General features: G+C 37.6%; 1 protein-coding gene across 1 annotated transcript in view; it reads left to right on the top strand.

Moving 5' to 3' along the window:
- Window positions 1-23,935, top strand: part of CFAP20DC (CFAP20 domain containing) — a 261,842-nt gene that overhangs the window by 180,846 nt on the left and 57,061 nt on the right. Inside the window, 2 exon segments of the mRNA XM_063115058.1 lie at window positions 8,630-8,833; window positions 18,686-18,747. Of these exon segments, the coding sequence (XP_062971128.1) occupies window positions 8,630-8,833; window positions 18,686-18,747 (266 nt within the window).

The following is a 23,935-nucleotide window of genomic DNA, read 5'->3' as shown; positions in this document are numbered from 1 at the left end:
TTACTTGGGATGATATTGGCGGTGGGTTTGTCATATATGGGTTTTATTTTGTTGAGATATTTTCCTTCTATACCTAATTTGCTGAGAGTCTTTATCATGAAACAATGTTGAATTTTGTCAAATGCTTTTTCTGCATCTATTGAGATAATCATATGGTTTTTGTCCTTGATTTTTCATGTGGTATATCACATTTATTGACTTATGTATGTTGAACCGTCCTTGCACCCCTTGGATGAATCCCGCTTGGTCATGGTGTGTAATTTTTTTGATGTGTTGCTGTATTCTGATTGCTAATATTTTGTTGAGGATTTTTGCATCTGTGTTCATCAAGATAATGGCCTGTAGTTTTCTTTATTTGTTGTATCTTTGTCTGGTTTTGATATCAAGGTGATGATAGCCTCATAGAATGAGTTTGGGAGAATGGCCTCTGTTTCAATTTTTTGGAATAGTTTGAAGAGAGTTGGTATTAATTCCTCTTTAAAGGTTTGGTAGAATTCAGAAGTAAAACTGTCCAGTTCTGAGCTTTTGTTTGTTGGAAGACTGCTGATTACTGCTTCAATCTCATTGCTTATTATTGGTCTGTTCAGGTTATCTATTTCTTCTTGGTTCAGTCTTGGTAAATGTGTCCAGAAAGTTATTTATTTCCTCCAGGTTTTTAAATTTGCTGGCATACAGTTGTTGATAACAGTCTGTAATGATTCTTTGTATTTCTGTGGTATCAGTTATGGTGTCTCCCCTTTCATTTCTGATTTTTGTTTTGGGGGTCTTCTCTCCTCTTTTTTTAGTTAGCCTAGCTAATGGTTTGTCTATTTTGTTTATCTTCTCAAAAAACCAACTTTTTGTTTCACTGATCTTTCTCATCATTTGGGGGGACTCTATTTCATTTAGTTCTGCTCTGATCTTAATTATCTCTTTTGGTCTACTAATTTTAGGATTGGATTTTTTTGTTTTTCTAGTTCTCTGAGGTGTAGTGCTTAGCTGTTTATTTGAAATATTTCTATTCTTTTAATGTAAGCATTTATTGCAATAAACTTCCCTCTTAGTGCTGTTTTTCTGTATTACACAGCTTTTGGTATGATGTGTCTTTACTTTCATTAATTTCAAGAATTTTTTTTATTTCCTGTTTAATTTCTTCTTGCACTCATAGGTCATTCAGGAGCATGTTGCTTAATTTCCATGTATTTGTATGATTTCCAGAGTTTCCCTTGTTATTTATTTCTAATTTTAATCCATTATGGTCTGAAAAGATACTTGAAATGATTCCAATTTTTAAAAATTTGTTGAGACTTGATTTGTGACCTAACATGTTGTCTATCCTGGAGAATGTACCATATGCTGATGAGAAGAATGAATATACTGTAGTTGTTGGATGAAAAGTTCTGTAGATATCTGCCAAGTCTAGTTGGTTTAAAGTGTAGTTTAAATCCTGTGTTTCTCTGTTGATTTTTTTGCCTAGCTGATCTGTCCAATGCTGAGAGTGGTGTGTTCAGGTCTCCAACATTATCATATTGAGATCTGTCTCTTTCTTTAGATCTAATAATGTTTGCTTTATATATGGGTGTGCTGGTGTTGGGTGCATGTATATTTATGATTGTTATGTCATCTTGCTGGATAGAACCCTTTATCATTATATAATGGCCTTCTTTCTCGCTTTTTAAGGTTTTTGGCTTAAAGTCTATTTTACCTGATGTAGCTACTCCTGCTCATCTTTGGTTTCCATTTGTGCGGTGTACCTTTTTCCATTCCTTCACTTTTAGTCTGTGTATGCTTTGTGGGTGGGGTGAGTCTCTTGTAGACAGCATATAGTTGGGTCTAGTTTTTTAATCCAATCAGTCAGTCTGTGTCTTTTGAGTGGACAATTTAATCCATTTACATTTAGGATTGTTTTCAAAAGATATTGTCTTACTCCTGACATTTAATTGCTTTTCTTATGGTTGATTTAAATGTCTTTTGCTCCTTTCTTTCCTTTTTATTGTTTGTCTTTGGAGTTCATTGATTTTTTGAGGTGGTATTGTATAGTTTCTTTCTCTTTCTCATTTATATCTGTTCTACCAGGGGTGTTTGTTCTTTCTCATGTATTCATGGTAGTGATTATCATTTTTGCAGTTTCATGTGCAGGAATCCCTTAAGAATTTCTTGTAGAGCTGGTCATGTGGTGGTGAACTCCCACAGCTTTTGTTTGTCTGGTAAATACACTATTTCCCCTTCATTTCTGAAGGATAGCCTTGCTACATATATTATTCTCACTTGGAAGTTTCTTTCTTTTAGTATTTTGAATATATCTTCCTATTGTCTTCTGCTTGTAAGGTTTCTTCTTAGAGGTCTACTCTTAGTCTGATGGGGACTCCCTTATAGGTAACTTGACACTTTTGCTGTTCTTAGAATTTTCTCTTTGTCTTTGACTTTTGACAGTTTGACTACAATGTGTCATGGACCTTTTTGGACTGAATCTGTTTGAGGATCTCTGAGCTTCTTGTATCTGGAAGTCCATATCTGTACCAATACTTGAGAAGTTTTCTGGTATTATTCCAATGAATATGTTTTTTAATGCCTTTTCCTTTCTCCTCCCCTTCTGGATCACCCTTGATTCAGATGTTTGTGTACTTAAGGTGGTCTGCTAAGTCTCTTAGATTTTCTTTTTTTTTTTCCCTTTATTCTTTTTCTTTCTTTCTTTCTTTTCTTTTCTTTTCTTTTCTTTTTTTTTTTTTTTCTTGTCTTCTTTGGTTATTTCAAAAACACTGTCTTTGAGATCAGAAATCTTTTCTTCAGCTTGCTCTAGCCTGCTGCCTACACTCTCAATTGTAGTTTTTATTTCATTGAATGAGTCTTTCAGTTCTAGGAGTTCTGCTACATTCTTTTCTATGGTATTTATGTCTTTGTAAATTTCCTCCTTCATGTCCTGGATTGATTTTCTCATTTCATTGTGTCGTCTAACTGAGTCTTCTTGTATCTCACTGAGTTTCTTTAAGATTTTTGCTCAGAATTCCCTTTCAGATAAATCATGAGTTTCCTGTCATATGGGACCTGGTATTTGAGAAATACAGTGTTGCTTTGGCAGTGTCATATTTTCTTGGGGTTTTTTGTTGTTGTTGTTGTTGTTGTTGTTGTTGTTGTTGTTATTTCTAGTATCCGTACATTGATGCCTAGTCATCTGGTGGTTGCTGCTTCTGTTACTAGTGGCTTTTGAGGAGATTCCCTCCTGTAGATTTGTATTATATTGCTCATTGGGTGGTGTGTTTAGCTTTGGTTCTGGGTAGACTCAGTAGTTTTCAGTAGTTCCAGGTTGACTCAGTTGTTCTGGGTAGACTCAGTAGTTGTAGGTAGACTTGGTATTTCCAGGGGGCACCAGCAGCTATGTCTCTGGCTGGAGCTATGTATGCAGCTGGGCCCACACAGTTAGGTAGGCACCGTATGGGTGGCTGGGGTGTGTGGGGCCACACAGTTGGCTAGATGTCTGGGCCGATGTGTGCAGCTGGAGCCACATGGATGTCTGGGTCCCCACAGGCAGCCAGGGTGGCTGGGACTTCACAAGTGGCTTGATGGTTGGGCCCACACTGGTGAGTGGGGCCTCACACATGACCATACAGAAGGCCCATGTGGCAGGTGGGACCGCACAGGTGGCCAGGTGGTTGGGGCTGCTAGGGCAACTAGACACTCGGCTGTGCAGATGCTGGATGGCTGGGCCCAGGTGGACAGGTGGGGCCATGCTAGCAGCTGGGCGGTTGGGGTCACATGGGCTGTAGGGGCCATGCAGGCAGCTGGAAGGCTGATGCCTCACAGGTCGCTGACAAGTTGGGGCTGCATTGGCACCAGGCACCACACAATATGGGTTGCACAGTGGGATGTGTCGCTCAGGATGAACTCTTGTGCAGAGAAAGGGCCATGGCTCTGGGCCTAGATAATGGCACAAGCAACTGTGGTGGTGGTGGATATGGGCTGCAGCTGGAGCAGGAGGAGGGTTACTGCCGGGAAGTGCTCACAGCCAAGCAGATTATTTCTGCTGCAAGTGAGAATTACTCCTGGCTAATCCTGGTTTGGTAGATGTGGCAGCGGCTGAAGCCACGTGCGTCTTTCTCTTCTATACCACCCTGCTTGGTTTTTGTGCCTCATGGGTCCTCACCAGGCTCCCAAGCCCTCCCCCACCCTCTCCCACCAATCCTCTCCCCCATACTTAGCTGTCCTTTCATTGCTCTGGTTACTTTTTGTAGGTGGATCATGCATTGGGCACTTCTAGTCTACTGTCTTGCCCCACCTCCTGATTGTCAATACCTCAATATATGCTACCTTATTTTAGAGTCATTTTTTTATAGCTTTCAGTTGTTCTGCTAGATATAAGGTCTATGAAAGCAGGGTCCATGTCTTAATTGTATTTGTACCTTCACTGTCTTGGGCTCCCAATAATGTCTGAAGAAAGATCAATGAAAATTAACAACTTGAATGGCTTAATGAGCAAAGGACTTGCCTGGGAGTTTGGGCACAGCTGAATTTTACAGCCTTCAGTCCATTGCCTCTCTCCTAAAACAAATCTGCTTGATAATGTTTCCTCTTTCTCCCACAAGGATATTTTGAGACAAAATCGAGTTATACATATTATTTTGAGCCTTTTAGAGATAGAATTACATAGGGCACTTTGCCTCTCAGCAGTTGTGTAATTCAGTTAGATGACTTCTTGTGCTAGATACCACTTTAATGTGAATTCTTTATTGCAAGCCCTCTTTTTTAAAAAAAGAATTAATAAATGATTTAGCCTTTCTGGTGATTTTGAAGTGGTTTAAGAGATCGCAAATCAAAAATGTTTCAGAGATTATGTTAATTACCTGTCTTAGCCACCAGTTGCTCTATTCATGACCCTGGAGAAAGTTCTTTCTTCTCTCTGCTTATTTTTGGCTGCCCCTTCCAGGGTCTTGTCAGAATACATTTTACTGTTGTATGAAATAAAATCACAGAAATTTAGAGTTCTAAGCAAACCCAGTTCCTGGCACATAATAGGGTCTCAGTAAGTATTGGTGGAATAAATTAATCAATCTGTCTATCTATTTCTGCCACTGCAGATTACTGCAATATCCCAGCCAGCTGTTCTGCCAGTCTCTGCTTCAATACTTCCAGTGGTAGAAAGAGGCCCTCCAAAGGCCACTTCTTCTATTTGTTAACAAATTTAATTACTATCAAATGCCACCTTAGACTTCTGTGAAGCCTTCTGTAATTCTACTGGGCAGTTAGTCATTTCTGTGCTGCATTCCTCAAGCATCTTAGTCGTATCTCTGTTGTAGTATTGATCACAGTACATTATAATTCCTGTTATATAATACCTGTTATGTCTCCCTTTCTAGACTGTGAGCTCCTTGAGGACAGAGTTATATCTTATTTTCTTTTTGCTCCCAGCTCTTGCATAGTACAGAATTAATGAAAGACTAGAAGGAGGGAAACAGAGAAAATGAAAGAAGAATAACAACAGGAAATACATGTATTGATTGCCAACCCAGTGGTCTCTTAAGAGAGATGTACTTGCCCCAGAAAGTGTGTACCAAAGACAACCCATTCAGATTCAAAAAGAAAAGTTTTAAACTATTTTCATTTTTTAAAATCTCAACCATTTTAATTTCTTTTTTGTGTGTATGTTTTGTTCTATACATAGTATTTTAATATAGTTGTACATATGTTTAATTTATAAATATATTGGAAGGTGCATACTCAAACATTTTCTGTTAAAGGTATAAATCATAAGCTTGGAGACCCCTAGTATAGCTGTTTGTCAGGTACAATGCTGAGCATTTGACATAAACTTGTATTATTTCATTTAGTTCACCAAAAATCTTGTGAGGTATATATACACTATGGTCCTCATTTTGCAGATGAGGAAACTGAGGCATTGGGAGGTTAGGTAATTTTCTCAGTCATGTACAGCTGGTAAATGGTGGAACTGAGGCCTAGACTTAGATTTGTCTGGCTAACCACTACCACATCCTTTCTTTTTTCTGTCCTAGCATCCAGGGTTGTTCTTCAGGCACAGTGCTGGCTCATGGATTAAATAAATAAATTGAATGGATGAATCGATCATAATAAGTTTAGTTTAATATAGTATAGTATAGTAAGATAGCTTAGTATATTATAGCAAAATAGTTTAAGACTTTTCTTCTTGAATCTGAATGGGTTGTCTTTGGTACACACTTTCTGGGGCAAGTACATCTCTCTTAAGAGACCACTGGGTTGGCACTCAACACATGTATTCCCTGTTATTAGAGCTTTCTTCTTAAGAAAAATTGTGAAAATTAAAATAAAATGTCAATTTTCATTGTGAAAGTATTCATTGGCAATGACAACCCAGATAACACCTGTGTGACACATGAGAATGTTTAGTTGCATTTCTTGGCAGAAAAACTGGCGTAAAGGACAGTAAGTCACTTGTTCACTGTTGAACCAGATGTCAAGCAGCTGTAATTCTCATTTTCACATCTAATTACCAAGCTAACTTTTTTTTTAGTGAGATATAATTCATATACCATAAAATTTACTGTTTTAAAAGGTACAATTCAGGAGTTGATAGTATATTCACAAGATTCTTTTTTTTCGGCCATTCCTATATAGGATCCGAACCCGCGGCGGGAGCGTCGCTGTGCTCCCAGCGCCGCACTCTCCCAAGTGCGCCACGGGCTCGGCCCTTCACAAGATTCTATAACCATCATCACAACCAAATTTTGGAACATTTCCATCACCATAAAAAAAACCATATATTCGTCAGCAGTCACTTCCCATCCCCCCTTCTCCCCAGCTAAGTGGATTCTTTCAGTTAGCATAACGTTTTCAAGGTTTATCTGGGTTGTAGCATGTATCAGTCCTTCATTACTCTTTATGGCCGACTTTTATTCCATTATATGGATAAACAAAAATCCATTCATCAGTTGATGGACATTTGGTTGTTTCCACCTTTTGGCTATTTTGAATAATGATTCTTTGAACATTCAGTACAAGTTTTTGTGTCAGCATGTTTTCAGTTCTCTTGGTATATACCTAGGAGGGAATTGCTAGTTCACATGGTAACTCTCTTCTTGTAACACCTTTTTTGCTCAAGAACTCTCAAAGCATATTAAATACTCAAGAAATCTTTTATTAAGGATTGCATGGCTTCTCTGTCACCATGAGCTGGAAGGATTTAATTCAGTTTCCACTACAAACTTTCCAGAAAATCTCCACATTGCATTACTAGATAACAAGCTTTTATAAACCCCAAATTAAGATGATGATAATACTTTATCAAAAAGTATTTAATGTTATGGGAACACTAAGAATTTTTGTTAAAATTATATTTTCTCTTTTGGTGATGGGGAGCATTAATCAGCTACAATGTATATCGACAAAATAAAATTTAAAAAAAAAAATTATATTTTCTTAACTTTTTACATCCTTATGAGGCAGAAAAGAAACAAGATAAGGCAGTAGGTGTCTCAAAGGGTCCTCCAAGAAAGTGTAGAGATTTGAATATCTAAAACTTCTAGTGTGTCTTAGAAAAAATCTTTTTGAGTTCCACCAGTGTTTCCAGATGTGTAAGAAAATTTCAAAATTGCTTTTAAGTTACATGCCAGCCCTGGATGTAAATCATACTGCTCATATGTGATGCTAATATTTTAACAATGTTGACATTAACCTTTGCTATTACATCTGGTTTAGGCCAGAGAGAAAGGAAAGAAAAAAATTTGAAAATTCCATATGCCAATTTCTGCCCTGTGCATTGAAATAATATTTATATTAGCCTCTAAAGATCTGTAGTAGTAGTATTAGGACAAAAAAAATGTGCCTGACAGGTTACATATATAGTACAGTCCACATCGGGATAGATGTTTATTGTAGCTGTGAGGCCTTTCTGGCTTTCAGACCTTACATGTTCCCATCTTACATTCAAACTTTCTTTGATGGCTTTTAACAATAGTAATCATTTACAGTCTTACTATAAGTCGAATATATTTGGTCATAATGTTCATAGTGATGAAATTCAATAGTTCCCCTATAAACTGCACTTTTTATGGAAAGTAATCTTTCTTTTCTAAAAAAAATGCTTTGAATTTTTGTTTATTTAGTCAATCCACAAATACTGGTTGAGCATCTTCTAGGCACCAGACGTGGGAAATATAGTAGGAGTAAGATAATCATGGGGTTTACCTTTGTAAAGCTCATAGCCTACCTGTGAACTTCAGAAACAATTACAGAACTGCAATTGTGATAAATGCTAAAAGTGAAAATCTTCAGATTCTATGAGAGCAAATAACAGAGGAACTGGCCCGGTTTGTGGTTGTCAGAAAAGGCTTCCCTGAGGAAGTGACACATAATTTGGGACCTGAAGGATGCCTAGGAGTTAGCCAGAACATGGGCAGAGGGGACTGACACGTGCACAGGAACTAAGGCAGACACGAGTGTGATTCATGTGAGGACCTTAATGAAGAGCAGTGTGGCTGGCATGTCAGGAGCAAAAGGACAAGATGAGGCAGGTGGGGTGGGCAGCTCAGGAAGGCACATTAAGGATTTGGGCTTCTGTCAGTGGGGAGCCATTGCTGTGGAGTAGCATTTGTTGGTAGCCTGTAAAATTAAGAAAGGCCAAGTGACTCTTTGCTCTGTCGCTTTCCTTTCTCTTGGTCAGGAATACAACTGGAGAAACTATCAGCCCAGCCAGATGAGTGAATCCGAGTTGCAGATGCTGGCAAGCCTACGGCGGCAACAGAATGAAGAGCTGGAGGATGCTGGGGCTTCCCATGGCCTAAGCGCATCCCAGGTTGACAACTGTAACGTCAGCATAAGTACCAGCAGCGATGACACAACCACCTGGAACTCCTGCCTTCCACCTGTAAGTCCCTGGCTTTGCATCTTCATTTCATTGCCTTAAAGGAGGAGCAAGCTTCTTACTAACAAAGCTCGGCTTTGCCTGGAAAGTAGGACCAAAATGAGAACAGTCCCTATGACAAATATTCAGAGCCTATTTTGAAATACTGTTTTAGGGCTGGAGGCAGAGATTAGGAGATAACATTGTCTTTTCTTAAATAGTCTTACTTACCTTCAGAAAATGTATGTACGAGTATGATGATGTATAAAACTATACACTGAAAGCAAAAAAGAATAACTTTGCTGTAGATTCTGGGTATCCCATTGTATCCTCTGCTCCTAGTGCAAGCCCTGTGGCACATAAAAGAGGTTTAATATTTGTTAAATAAATATTTGTTAAATAAATGAACAAAAAGGAAAAGACTATAGCTATACTAAGTATTGCTCAGATATGAGGGCAGAAAAGAACCTTCTGTAGAAGTTATCAGATATTTACTGAGTCTTCCCTGTGTCTCAGGGACCATGATAGGTGCCGTGGATGTTTCAGAGGCTTGGTTCCCATGTGTTTACATAGTTAAAGTACTTTAACTATGGCCCATCACCCTCACTATGGCTCCACAGAGGAGATGGAGCAGGTCTTAGTCTTCCAGTTTTTCAGGTGAAGAAACTGAACCCTGAGCCCAGGTTTCCACACCTGGTCTGTGGTGGAGCCCAGAGCAGAACCCTGTGTTTTGACTCAGTCCATCCTCTACAATCTTGTCCTCAGTGTTGTTACAGCTTAATTGGAAAGACAAAGCATAAACATCAACAGAACAGTCCAGTACAACACAAGAAATGTCATAAGGCAGAAGAATGAAATCTTTACTATAATAATGGTAATTAGAGCTGCCATTTCCTTAAGCACCTAGAGCTGTTTAAAGACCTCCATAGGCCCAAGGAACATTTACTTATAAACCCACATTCAACATTATATCATACATATTAAAATATACTTTCATCCAATAGTAAATATAACCTTTTACCATACAATTTTTGAAAGGTAATATAAAACCGTATAATTTTGATTCATTTTATATATAACTATATAAAGATTGACTTGAAGTATAGTTGACAGTGGATAAGTTATGTTTTAAGTGCGTATTTAATTAAATAATTATGAATTTTGCAATGTACTCTTTATATTTTAAAGCCATTCTTTTTCAGGTCTCTAACATCTTTGTAGATCTTGGAAATCTCAGGAGCCATGGCACCTAGTGCCATACATGTTTTGTCCAATTTACTCCTTAGAGCTACCCCTGTGGTAAGCACTATGAGAGTTCCCATTTCCAGATGAGAAAATTGAGGCTCTTGAGTAAAGAGATTCAGACCTAGCTTGGCCTGACTCCTGGGTCTGAGCTCCTAACCACCATGATTTGGTGACTTCTTGATATTTGACTCAATTGTCAAACGAGTGCTGTGGACAGCCAGTGGAAGGTGAGATTTCTGTGCTTTGGAGAGAACTTACAAGTCTTCAAGGAGGAGGAATGCACATTGGCTCTAAGGAGATGTGGGGGCGGGGGAGAATGATATTAATTTTTCATTAGTATTCTTTATCCTTGCCTCACCAACCCTCCAGGTTTCTCTTGCCTCAATTGTGCTTTTATTAAACACAACCATCAAGCGTACATAACAACTCAAGCAGCCTTGATGCCGAAGTGTTTCCACCCACCCAGAGAAATATTAGTGTTCTTGTTACTCTGGTTGCCGAGTATCCTTGTAGCCAGAGCTAAGATCACAAGAGTCAGTTGCAGATTTTTACCAATGCAATTTGTGATGGAATTGAAACATTGCCTTTCTTATAAAATATTCCTCAGCAGTCATTTAAACCACAAATAAGAAAGAGAACAGTGGCCTCCTGATTGAGCTCATTCTGTCATGAAGTGGCTCAGAGACTAACATTACAAAGGACAAGCTGAGGAATGATTATTTATGGACTGAAAAGTCTGAACTTTTGGTTGCCCTGGATACTGTGTTCTCATCACTGGCCTGTTCTGGCAGGGAAAGTCTCCTGCGTGACAACTACTCCTCTCTAAAAGTATACGGCCAAAAATAACACCATTGGTAATAAACTTAATAACCCCTCTATCTGACCAAATGAGAAATTGAAAATAGTCTACTTTTTAGACAGAGAAAATATTGAAAAGCCTACCTTTGGTATCCATAAGATATATTTATCATTGTATCAAATTCTGTCTATTCCCACTTTGCAACTATCACCAAATGGGAAATTGCATTTCTTAATGAACTCGGCATCTTGCTGCTCATATAGAGTTTAAATAGAGCAGTTTATAAGCACCATTGCAGTCTTTCTGAGACCTCATGCCTTTCTCTTTAGAAGTTGTACAGGGACAGTGAAAAAGAAGAAATGAAAGAATTCATAACTGTATTTATGATAATGATATCCTGTTCTTCTTGTATCTGAATGAACAGTGCCACTATCCATGCTGGTGGTCTAGCTGGAGATTTGGAAGACATCTTCACTTCTCCTCTATCCCCTATATCCAATTGGTCTCCAGATCTTAAGAATCCACTCCTTTTTATCTCTTTACCCTCTCTATTTAATAACATAGGCTGGGCACTTTATTTTTCATCTGAATTCCTTCAGCAATCCCCTAACAGCTCTGTGCCTCCAGTCCAAGCACCACAGCCTAGCAATCAGGAGAATCTGCTCTGAAGTCAAATCCAAGCTTTGACCTTGTAAAGAACTTGGCACTGTACCTGAGACATAATAAGGATTTAATAAATAGAGGTTAGTTATTATTATTCACATTAATGATCTTTCTAAAGCCCATATCTGATCTGATTTCTTCCCTACATTAAAGCCCTTCAGTGATTCCCCATTGCTGCTTTAGTTTGGTATTCTGGTGCCCCCATGATCTGAGAGCTTTCCCCCCTCTCCAGCCTCATCTCCTCCTGCTCCCCACCTTTCACTCCATACTTTAGTCCTAGTTGTAATTTTCTAAATGCACTCTGCACATATATCTGTACCTTGTACCCGATTAAGCCTTCTGTAGCCCTTCTACAGGCCTTATTGTGAGGGATGTACCTTCTCTCTGCCACTACAGCCAGGAATATATCCATGATAACTCTCATTTCAGCTTGCTCATCTATCTCACATTAATTCATTCCACACTTTTTTTTTTTTTTTTTTTTTTTTAGTGGCATAATGTGCTGTGTACTAGACTGAGTACTAGGGATACAAAAAAGGCTTTACCCAACTTTGAGAGTTTTGGGAGGGAAGCAGAGAGGTAAACAGCTCACTGTAACTCAGGGCAGTGAGTGATAGTACAATAAAGAGTCATGGGAACACGTAAGAGGGAGCAATTCTACCTGTGGGTTTCAGGGATGCTTTCACAGAGAAGGCAATAGTTAAGCCAGAGTGCAAGAATGAGTACAAGTACACCATGTAGACAAGAGGGGGAAAGCACCTCCAAGGAGCAATAAGTCTATGGAGCATTAAGTCTATGGAGGTGAGGGTAGAGTCTCTCCTTTAGCCAGAAAACCTCCTCTTAGTGTCTTTGTTTCTCCAGCAGCTTGAATAGGACCGAAGTGAGTTTTGCTCACTTCCGCATCGCTCCCCACCCCACCCAGCATACACACAGAGAAGCACTGTCTACTGAGCCGCATTGTACGACTTGCCTGTCACCGTGTGAGCCACACCCTCTGTTCAGACCACGCCAGTGCTCATCTCTTCCTCCACCTGGACTGCTCCCCCATCCCTCTTCTCTACCTGGAACATGCTACCTGGTTTTTGTTTGTTTGTTTTGGGGCTAATTTTTATTAAAGGCTTTATTTTTTTAAAGAAGTTTTAGGTTCACAGCAACATTGAGAGGAAGATATAGAGATTTCCCATGTACCCCCTACACCCACTCATGCCTAACCTCCCCCATTCTCGATGTCCCCAACCAGAGCAGCAGGTTTTTTACAATTAATGAACTTCCTTTGACACATCATTATCACCCAAAGTTCGTAGTTTACATTAGAATTCACTCTTGGTGTTGTACATTCTCTGGATTTGGATATATAATGTATAATGACATGTATCCGCCATTACAGCATCATACAGAGTAGTTTCACTGCCCTAAAAATCCTCTGTGCTTTGCCTATTCATCCCTTCCCACTACTTGTTTCTGACGTTCCAACTCACTTGTCACTGCTTCATGAAACCCTCCCATACCCTCAACCTACCCTGCACAGAATCATTTGCTTCCTTCTCTTGGTTCCCATTATCTTCAGGCTCAATTATAGCACTTACAACATCAAATAACCAGTGTTACCAGTGTCCCTTACACCTGGTTGTGAGCTCCTTGAAGGCAGAACCGTGCCTCCATCTTTTTATACCTTCCATGCTGAGCACAGAGGCTGTCGGGAGGCATCACTGCTGGTTGTCCGTCATTGGTTGAATGAATCAATCAATAATATTTTTAAATTCCATTTTTATTCTAAAATAAAGTAATTTCATCAAAATTCCAAAATAAACATCAGCTTTGTTTTGCTTAAATAAATCCTAAGTGATACAGGTAATATTTTATATTCAAGATTTGATGGATGGATATCAAATATATACCCAAAGGAAAAAATCTTCTCTCTGAGCAAGTCTTGATAGTAAGAAAAAGAGATATAGTCAGGTCACATTCACTTTAGCATCTTTACCTGACAACTTCACACACACTGCCGTCTGAAACCAGAAAGCCCACGCAGAGCAAACCGAAGTCTGTAGAAAATCTATTGTGTTTACCATAAGATTTGATTCCTCAGCTTTCCTCAGCATCTGTACAGTTCAGAGTAATATGTACTGTTTAAAAGGTGCTGAGATATAATAAATTAGTCATTTAAAAGTGTAATTAAATGTAACCATATTTCTCATAGCAAATTGGCTTTTGTAGGCATCTTTTGCTAAATAAATCAAACCTACTAAGAAATCCATTGGCCTTTGACAGACAAATTCTTCAAAGTTTCTAACTTAGAACCAAATTCAATTAAAACAATGCTTCACAACTTCTGTGAAAACCAGGCTACAAGTAATCAATTTGGGAGGGTTTCTGTTAGTAGTAGCCTTCACGAGATTTATTTAAAAACTGGGTTCTAGGAAGCCTTGGGAAGAGAGCAAGGAGTTAGTTCTAATGGATTTTTAAGTGAATTTTATCTTGGTGAGGAATTTTGATTGACAATAGCATAAAACCATGTCTGAGTGTGTGTGTGTGTGTGTGTGTGTGTGTGTGTGTGTGTGTGTGTGTGTGTTTTCTTTTCAAGGAATAGGAATGGCTATCAATGAACACAGCTTCACGTGAAGACCAAAAGAGTATAAACTCTAGATCAGCCAACCTGTGCTGAAATCCCAGCTCTGCCACTTACTGATATGGTCACCTATGAAATGGGAATAATGAAAAGGTCTTCCTTATATTGGCATTATGCAAATTGAATGAGTAAGTGGAGTACAAGTGCCCAGTGCTTCACGGAGTGAGCTTGCATGACTCTAAACTGCTGCTCCCTGAGGTTATTTTCATCAAAGGGACACTGAGTGATTGGAAGAGATTTCTAGGACATTTTCCCTTTTTATAACCACTGAGGCCTATCAGGGTGGGCAGAGATTTTTGTTGTGCTTGTTTTGATGTGAACTTAACCACTGTCATCAGAACTGACCTCCTCAGAGCTTTACAAATAAACTCTTTCATTACGTCATTATTTCAATATTTTATTACTTCTCTGTCCCTCCTCGAACCTAGATTCAAGAAAAGAATGTCTAATGTGCATGCTGCCCTGTGAGCAGATACCCCAAAGCTATCATTCCTTCAAGTTAAGAATTCCCATAACCTAGCATCAAGCACGTAAGTCTCCTTTGCTTGGGGGAAAAAAAAGCTCACTGCGTGCATCCATCCACATGACGTGTTGCAGAGCATATTTGGAGAAAAACCAGGTGGAATGCACTTAATAAAATTGCAAGCATATGGTGAGGTTCTCAGACAAGTTATGATCTTGATTAACCTTGCAACATTATTGCCATTTTCATAGGTTTTACATAATGACATTAAAGTATTGTCTTTACCTTTTAACATGGCAGGATTATCTTATCTCCTGTTCTTTTATTTAGCTTTCACTTCTCTCCCTCACCCCCAAATTTCTAGCAGCTTGATCATGGAAAAGCAAAGCTTCCTGTGCTCAGTGGTTAATTTTTGGTGTGCTGTTTTCCTGGCACTAGTGCATAGCAACAGCACCACCAAAAGGACAAGGTCCTTAGTTTCTAGGATCTGTTTCATTTCTTTGTTCAGTAGCATATCAGAATTTGACGTGATGATTCCTGGCTGCTGTGTATCCAAAATATAATGTATTGGCATTTCAGACTCTTTACAGTTAATAGGTCTTAATTTGTTCTGATCTACAGATTCATTAATTTCTCAGCTGTCTTTGGGTGTAATGAGTTTTCTTTTAATCCTCCTGAACTAAAGAGGTAAGTACTTGATTGTACTAAGCTGCAGATAAATCAGATGAGCAGATGTTCTTTTACAACTATAGAAATGATGCACGAAAACTGATATTAGAGTCAATGTAATATCTGTGCTGTCAGGAGAAAATATTGAAATGTGCAAGTTGTTCTGTGTTTAGTGACTATGAAAGTCACCCCATGAAATAAACTTTTCTTATTCTCAGAGTACTGTCTATGATATATTGTGTTTGTCCCAAATTTAGCAATGTGGAAAAACTTATTTTCTTTAATTTTAAATAAACAGTGATGTGTCATGAGAATGAAATTAAATCAATTTAATTTATGGTAAGGAGGTAGTAGTATATATTTCAAGTAAATGTATTTCAGGACCACTTTCTTTTTCCTGCCACAAACTGAACTGTTTTAGTCATATTTGTAATTCAAAAACTTAGACATTCGCCCCTTAAGTGAACTCCCAAGCTGACTTAAACACTACAGACTAGTGGTTAAGAGAGTAAACTGTGGAGTCAGACTGCCTGGGTTCAAATACCGTCTTCACTATTTCCTGGCAGGTATGATCCTAGGTTAACCCCCAGTGTCTGCATTTCCTCTTCTATTATGTGGAGTCATTAATCCTGTATATTATATAGAATTGCTGTGAGGATCAAATGAGATCATGTCTATCAAGAATTAGCACAGAGTAAATGCTCAATAAATATCAGTTACTGATGTTATTAGGTCATAGTTATTTGTAGATATTGGTTGCCATCCATTTATAGCATTCTCTAGATATGGCTGAATTCCAAAATCAAAAGAGAAATTTTATTTTCTTTTACTGGTGCTTTCACAGGATGTTACCTACCTAGAAATAGGTTTACTTCTGCATATGTATAGAAACATATTGTAAGGGAGGAAAAATATCTTTCCCTCACCCATCCTAGGTTCATGGCTTAGACCCGTATAACAAAAGACAGATTAACAAGAGAAAAGCATCCAAATTTATTTCATGTAAATTTTACATGTCACAGGAGCCTTCATAAGGAAATGAAGACTCAAAGAAATGGTTAAACTTGTGTATCTTTATGCTATGTTTGACAACGAGTGGAAAGTGATGGAGAAATATGATTAGACCAGAGGGATATGATCCAGTGGTAATAAACTGGGGAAAATTTAGCAAGGCCTGTTTGTTCTGATTCTTCTCTGTGACTCTTTGTCTTCAGAGACAAAGATGTGTTCCTTTTCTTCTGGGTATAGGAAGGCCCTCTCACCTGAGGGTTTTACATCCTGCCTCAGGGGCAGGTCAGAAAATCCCTCCTCATTTTATGACCAACTTAAAGGGTAAAAGTCAGGGGAAGTGACCTTCCTGTTTCTGCTCTTTCCTCAAATGCCAAGGTGCATATTTGGCGGTAGCATGTCTCGAACTCCATCGATATCCGTTTGTGGGTGGGACATCTGGCTTCAGACAGCCAATTGTTCACCTTTCTATCTATTCCCATCAGCAGTTCTTATTCTTTGAAAAGTTTCCACTGGTTATTTTTTTTGTTTTCTAGCACTTAAAAATCACTGTGGATGTGACTCTTGTATTAATATTGATATTGTTCTTTTTTCTCATGTCATTGAGTTTATTTTTATAACAACATGAGCAAAGATGGAAAGGGACCAATCTGTATAGTTTAAAGTGAGAGCTCAGTCACAAACAAGATAGGATTCTGTAACCATTTCTATTTTCCAAGGGATAAAGTAAGTCATTTAGAATAAGGGCTTGGGGGTGGGTATAAATAGAATTAATAGATAAAATTAAGAAATGGAAATTTGAATGAATATCAGGACTGTGATGCTTAGAGAGTTATGGAAATGCCTCTGAAAATAAGTAGGCAGAGGTCCATTCTCGGGTGGCCTGAAGGCAGCTGAAATACTGGACGAATACCAATGAATTTGTTATCAGAAGTATTCCATACCAGTGTGAGTTGGTCCAGAGAACCCGTTAGGCCCTTTGCTTGCTAATTTCTTTTTTCCATGAAATAATAGAACCTAAATCATAGAACCAAATTTCACTTGCAAATTGCTGAAAGTCTTATGTCTCTAGTGAGATCAAATATGTCTTATGACATGTTTTTCCTTCCACTGTTCTCCCAGCTGTTGTTTCTTATTACCTAAATGGTGATGCATTGATATTGGCTCAATTACCAAAGTATCTGAGTACATTTAAATTCATGGTGCATCACAAGTAGTCAGGCTAAGTGACTGTGATTATCAGACAGGGTGTTTGATATAAATTAAAGGGACACTTCCAAGAGATTATTTATAGAGGAAGACAGTTTATTCTGAAGATTTCCTATCAACTATGTCCTTAATATTTTAGGACACATTAAAATAAGGAATATGTGAAAATAAGGAATATGGACTCTATATATACAGGCACTAGTGCTACACTGTTTTCCTCAGTTGGGATCAGCTCTGTGGGGCCATGTTATAATGGGTGAGAAAGCCTTAACATCAACCCCGTTGGGTAAGGAGGTAACTAAAGCCCTTTGAATGCGATTCAAAAATGTATACCAAATTCCAACTTGTAATAAAATGAGACTGTTAAAAATGATTTTCATGTTAGAATTATATTGTTGTTAATTACATTAAGAAAAATATTAGAGCTGATGTTCAAAGAGAGACTTCATATTAGATATAATGGAATTTTCTCCCTTTGTTGAACAAAAGAAAAATATCAAGATCCTTTGGAGGCAAGTGTTTAAGGCTACATGGGATATAATTGTTTGGCTGTGTTTTGAAAAAGACAGTAACTTAAAGTTTTCCTGTGCAGGGAAAACTTGAGATTTCATATTTTTGTTAGGTATTGGCATAACTTTTTCAGCTCATCGATTAATACTTGAGGCTGTATTACACACTTGGGGGAAATGACCACTCTGACCTAAGATTTATATGTGTAATGCTCATTAATAATAATCGATGTTATCATTGCAAACTCACTAACATTGAGTCATAAATGTTTAGGGGGTCTCTGGGTCACCGGATCTCTGGGTCTCTAGGTCTCTGAGTTATTGCTGATGCTTACAATGCAGCATTAGTTCCACAAGATGTCTTGTTTGGTTTTGCTCTATCTGGAAATATCAACCAATGTTAACAGCATGAAAATTCCACAAGGAGGAGGATTTCAACACATGAACATCATTGATGCAATCAAATCCAGTGACTGGCCATTAAAGTAACCTGTGTTTTCTCATTTCTCTTTGCTATTCGCTAGACCTCCCAAAGACCCTTTTAACCGTTCTGTAAAATAAACCCAGCCCATTCTTGTAGATTGTGTCTCAGGAAAAAATTACAGTAATGAGAGTGGGTGTGAAAGTACATGTGAAGAACATCATGCTGATTAATACCTCACACATTTTTTGTCTTTTACAGCCTGTCAATCAGGGTCGTCACTATCAGAAAGAAATGAATCCACCTTCTCCTTCTAACCCCCGGTAAGAATCATTAATAATCTCAATTTTAAAAAAAATAAAAAACAGATTATTAGCAGATTATTTAGAAGATTAACTGTGCATTTTTCCTGGTTCCATGAAATTGTTTTCTAAAACTTCCAAAGAGCTTCCAAAATTCTTTTCTTTCGAAGTCTTAGTTCATCCACTTTTCTTATTCAGACTGTGGAGTTTGGTAACAGTCTACCTAGGTTTAAGTACCTACCTTTTACTAGCTGTGGGTCTTTGAGCAAGTCATTTAACTCAAAGTAATTCAGGCATGATAATTACCTCATAACACTTCAGGGAGGTTCAAATGAGCTAATACATGAAAAATTCTTAGTACAGTTCTTGGCACATAGCAAGCTTTTTTAAGTATTCATTTATTCATTGTTATTTTATTCACATAAATATTTCATTTTAATAGGTATTTGATGTTTAGTACATTTAGGCATAAATTTTTGTTATAAAATCTGGTGTCTTTAAATTTATCAAGATAGCTTATATGAGTTCAATGGCCATTCTCTTTTTTTATAATTTCATAATTTCAAAAGTTCATAATCTTGAAGTTATTTTATTATTTCAAAAATGTCATTGGTATATCAGTCATTTGTCAATATAAGTAAAATCTCATTATTCTAGGCTTATTAGGAACAAGCAAATCAAAATTTGAGCTTTGAAATATATTTAATATATGGCTTTCTGATGAATACAGTTATATAAGCTACTTTATCCATATATATTGGTATCCCATTATCACTATTTATTATACACTAGGAATTTATTGAAAAATCAGCCTATCCTGAGCTCCACCCACAGAGTCTTAGTTACTGTAATGCATCTTATTATCAGGCTATCTAACTTATATGTGTGTTGTCCCATGGAATGGACCAGAACCAAGGACAGCATTGTAGCTCTGGCTGTAGGGTGTAGTATCTATTCTATGGGGTCTGAATTAAGCCTCTTTGGTTACACATAACAAAATAACTTGGGTAGTATTAAAAGAAAGACAAAGAGAAAAAGAGAGAGAGAGAAAGGCAGGAGGGATTGTTAAACAAGAATATAGGGCTGGAGAGTAGAATAGTGTTACCAGAGGCAGAGAAAGGGAGGGGGAGAGGGGACAGGAAAAGGTTGGTAGACCAGTACAAAGTTACAGAGTTACAGTTAAATAAGAAGAATAAGTTTTGGTGCTTTAAGATGACATTAGCTAATAATATTGTATCGTATATTTCAAGATAGCCAGGAAAGGGGATGTTGAAATGTTATAATCACAAAGAAATGATAAATGTTTAGGTGATAGATAATGCTAACTATTCTGATTGGATCATTATACAATATATGCATGTACTGAAACAAAAAATTGGACCCCATAAACATGTATAATGAAAAAATTAATTTTTTTTAAAAGAATATAATAGGGCTATGTCCTCGAACCCAAGGGCAGCCAGGCCTTAGGAGGGGCCTGAAGCTAGGAACTAGAAATCCAAGAGGCAGCCAGGCAGTATCCTCACCCCATCTCTGCTTGCTTCCTCCTGTCTGCTCCATTCCTCTCTCTAAGTTCCAGTTTTTTCTGCATCCCAGTCGACAGATGGCTGTCTGACAGATCTTGAGTTTGCATGTTACATTCAAAGTACATGCTGAGGCTGACAGACAATATCTGAATCCCAATTTCTGCTTTCCAAGAGACAGAATGTGATTGGCCTAGCTTGGGGCAAGTATCTGCTTCTGGTCCAGTCAGCAGTGAACACTGAACCAAGTCATGTAAAAGTAAAATGGCTCGCAGAAGAACAAGTCCATGGCTTACAGAATGTTTATTGGGACCAAGAATATTCATGACATAGGTAGAGTAAATGTTCTTTATTAGTAATCTCTTCTAAGTGTTTCTCGTCTATACACCTGATCTGGTCGTTCTTTCATGTTACCTAGTCAGGGGAATCATCACTCTCACAAGTAGATATAATAAGGAGTTTAAAATTGAGATTAGAATTTTAGTATATATAAAAAGATATTTTACCATTCTTAAAATGAGTTATTTCTTGATAGGTGAACATGTCACTTGCAATCTTGCTCCTCATCTAGATTTGCCTAACATTTTTTTTCCCTGTATATGAGTAAGCTTTCAAGGTAAATGGAAATCCAACTTCAGTCCAAATTTTAACAAATTCAGAATTTGTAGTCTGAACAAATGAGAGTGATGAAAGATATGTTAGAAAGTGGAGCCTTTTGTTTCAATAAAAGGAGAAAGGGGACCTAATTCTCATCCTAATTCTGCCACTAACCTCGTGTATGATCTCAGACATGTCTCAACTTCTCCAAACCTCACTTAATAATAGGAACACCCTTAAGTGTAAAAGAGAAGATTTGAGTTACATGCTCTCTGAGGTCAATTCCAGTTTATGATTTTGTGACTTTTATGAGACTCATTACAGACTTTACTTAGAAAATCCAGTCCCTCCACTTTTATTTCACTGCCCTGTATATAAAACATACTTCATAAATATTGGATGAATGGATGATTGAATATTTAGATGTGGTAGTTTGTGACTTTAAATATCTTTTTTAATAAGTTGATTTCCAAAGATAGAATATCAAAAAGATAGAAAATTCACCAGTTAAACAGACAGCATATCCTATGCAACCAATTAAAAGTTCATTCATTTAGGAAAAATTAATTTACATTTCTACATAATGAAATAAAAAGGCCCAATTCTAAAGCCAAATAGAAAATGCTGTCAACACCATTTGCCAGCAGGTTATCCACCAGTTTCCTAAAAAGTTATTAAATAACTGTTCAGAAAACCTGCAAATTATGTGGCTTGTCCCTTGTCTCATAAATCCAGCAGCTTGGAGAACTGGCAGGAAGGCATTATTGGGCCATGCAGAAGATGATGAAATTATGAGGTCAGCATATATCATCATATAAAAATGGGATAAATTGAATTATGTAATACATGTAATTTAACTTAAGATTGAAAGCTCTGATGCTCCTTAAGATTTGTATTTATTATGTTTCTTACAAATAATATCCCATGTTGTAGACCTAAAATATAGAACCTTAAAATTAAGCTTTAAAGTTAAAGGATACTGACAATTAATATGAAAAATATGTAAGAAATGAGAAAGTAAGTCTCGAAGTCTACTATCTTGGATAAACAAGCATCTAACCTGAATCCTAGATTAAAAGTTCTGCATGTAGAACCTCTGAACAGTACATGAAAAGCAGGTCAGCTCTTGATTTCCTGAATGAAGTATGGTTGTGATCAGAGTAAAGCCAACATGGCAGAGATGGGGTATGCCCATGCACATCCACTGAAAGGAGAGCAGGACAGTGCCCTCTAGGAAGTGAATTGGCCACATTAGCTTCAGGGAAATATCTGCAACTTCTCCAGAGACCAAAGAATCTGAGAGTTTTAAATTCCATATACTCATGCCTACATTTGAGTATATACATATTTAGAGTCAATTTCAATTAACATCATTAATATAACAGAACAACCAATATCCCCGAAGTCTTTCATTTACATTTTACCCTAGAAAGATTTTCATTTCTGCAACATAATTATCTTCTTAGTTTTGTGTGTGTAGGATTAAAATTAAAGATGGTACTCAATCCACAAAGCAGGCAAATTTGGATTTTGAAGATTTGGTTTGAGGATGAAAGTAGCTAAAACACTGCATATATTCATGTATTGTTTTCCTCACAGTAAAACCATTCACTTACACCCATAGGGCAGTGCTTGGCACTGGATCGAGGTGGGATGCAACGCTAATCATTTTTTGAGAAGTTTACAATCTAGGAATTGGAATTTACATGGTTCACCTCATCACATTCGCTGGTGTGTCTAGATTTGCAACAAAGCCATTTCCCCTTGCATTATTAGGCTCAGGGTGGTATTTCCCATTATTTTTTCCTAACACAGTGACTAATATTTAGGCAGCCTGTCAGATGCTGGGGTCCTTGCCTACAGCGTCCACGAGCACTGCCTCTTGGGGACTGACAGCCTCTATAATAAGGTGCAGAAATGGCTCACATAATCTCATACAATTTAGAGTAGTGTAAGGTAGGAGGAAACAATTTCACAGTTTGTTCATGTTGAGAAATGTTTCCTTGCATGTAAACTTGCATGCTGCCAAACAGAGCAAAATGGATGCTGTTTGCAGCCTCAAGTCATTTATTTTAAAATGCGAGCTATTGGTTTGCAGGGTTTAGAGCTGTCCCTTAGGCACATCTATTTATATGTCTATGTAGATTCTTCAGAACAGTGCAAGATATTTTTGCTCAGGAATGGGTTTTATGAAATAAGCTCTTATTAGGTTCTGGTTGTCTGTTCACATGGATGGAGTTGATAACCAGTCTTTTGATTCAAATGATTATTACACTTGCTATTTTTACAACTTATTGAAAAATTGGGGGTGAGGAGAGAATGTAGCCCAAGGCTTTCTAAGGTTCTAAATGTTTATGGAAATAGACAATATAGAAAATAATTCTAGAATACCCACGCAGCAATGAATGGCGTGATTTTCTAAAGTGTTTGCTTTATGATTTATCATTTATCTGTAGTTTTTTAAAATGTCATTGCCGATTGTGTTAGGGCCTGAATCCTTTGCAGCTTTGTACGTGTTTGTGTGATATGAACATACTTATAACTGTAAGTATATGATAAAGACAAATGATTAATAACCACTGACCTCAGTTCCCGCTGATTCAGCCAGCCTGACTAAGGCAAGCTGGCCCGTCATCATGACCTACATATGCTTTTCTGGACTTATCACAGTGGCATCATTTTTCTTTTCTCCCCAGTTGTTGGAACTCAGCCTGATGGGCTTTTCTTCTACTGCTTAAGCTTTTTGTTTTTCCAACAGAAGAGAGAGGAAATGTATAAATAAATAAAAGTAAATACAGAACTGGTATTTCATGTTCCTCTTCAAATGATTAAGTTTGGATTGGGGGGGTGGCTAGAAAACAGAAATTTATTATCTCACAGTTCTGGGGTCTAGAAGCACAAAATCAACTTTCAGCTAGGTTGTTTTCTGCCGAGGGCTTTGAGGGGGAATCTTTTTCCTGAAGCTCTCCTAGTTTCTGGTAGCCTCTGGTATTCCTTGGTATTCTCTTTGTGTTTACATTTGGATTATTTTAAAACAAGTAAGTTGGATTTTTAACAAATATTCTTCCTTCAGACCAAGGCATGCAGAG

The sequence above is a fragment of the Cynocephalus volans genome, chromosome 11 (genome assembly GCF_027409185.1).
Source record: "Cynocephalus volans isolate mCynVol1 chromosome 11, mCynVol1.pri, whole genome shotgun sequence".
Classification (NCBI taxonomy): Eukaryota; Metazoa; Chordata; class Mammalia; order Dermoptera; family Cynocephalidae; genus Cynocephalus; species Cynocephalus volans.
The sequence above is the reverse complement of the archived record's forward strand: the minus strand, read 5'-3'. Positions and strand labels throughout refer to the sequence as shown.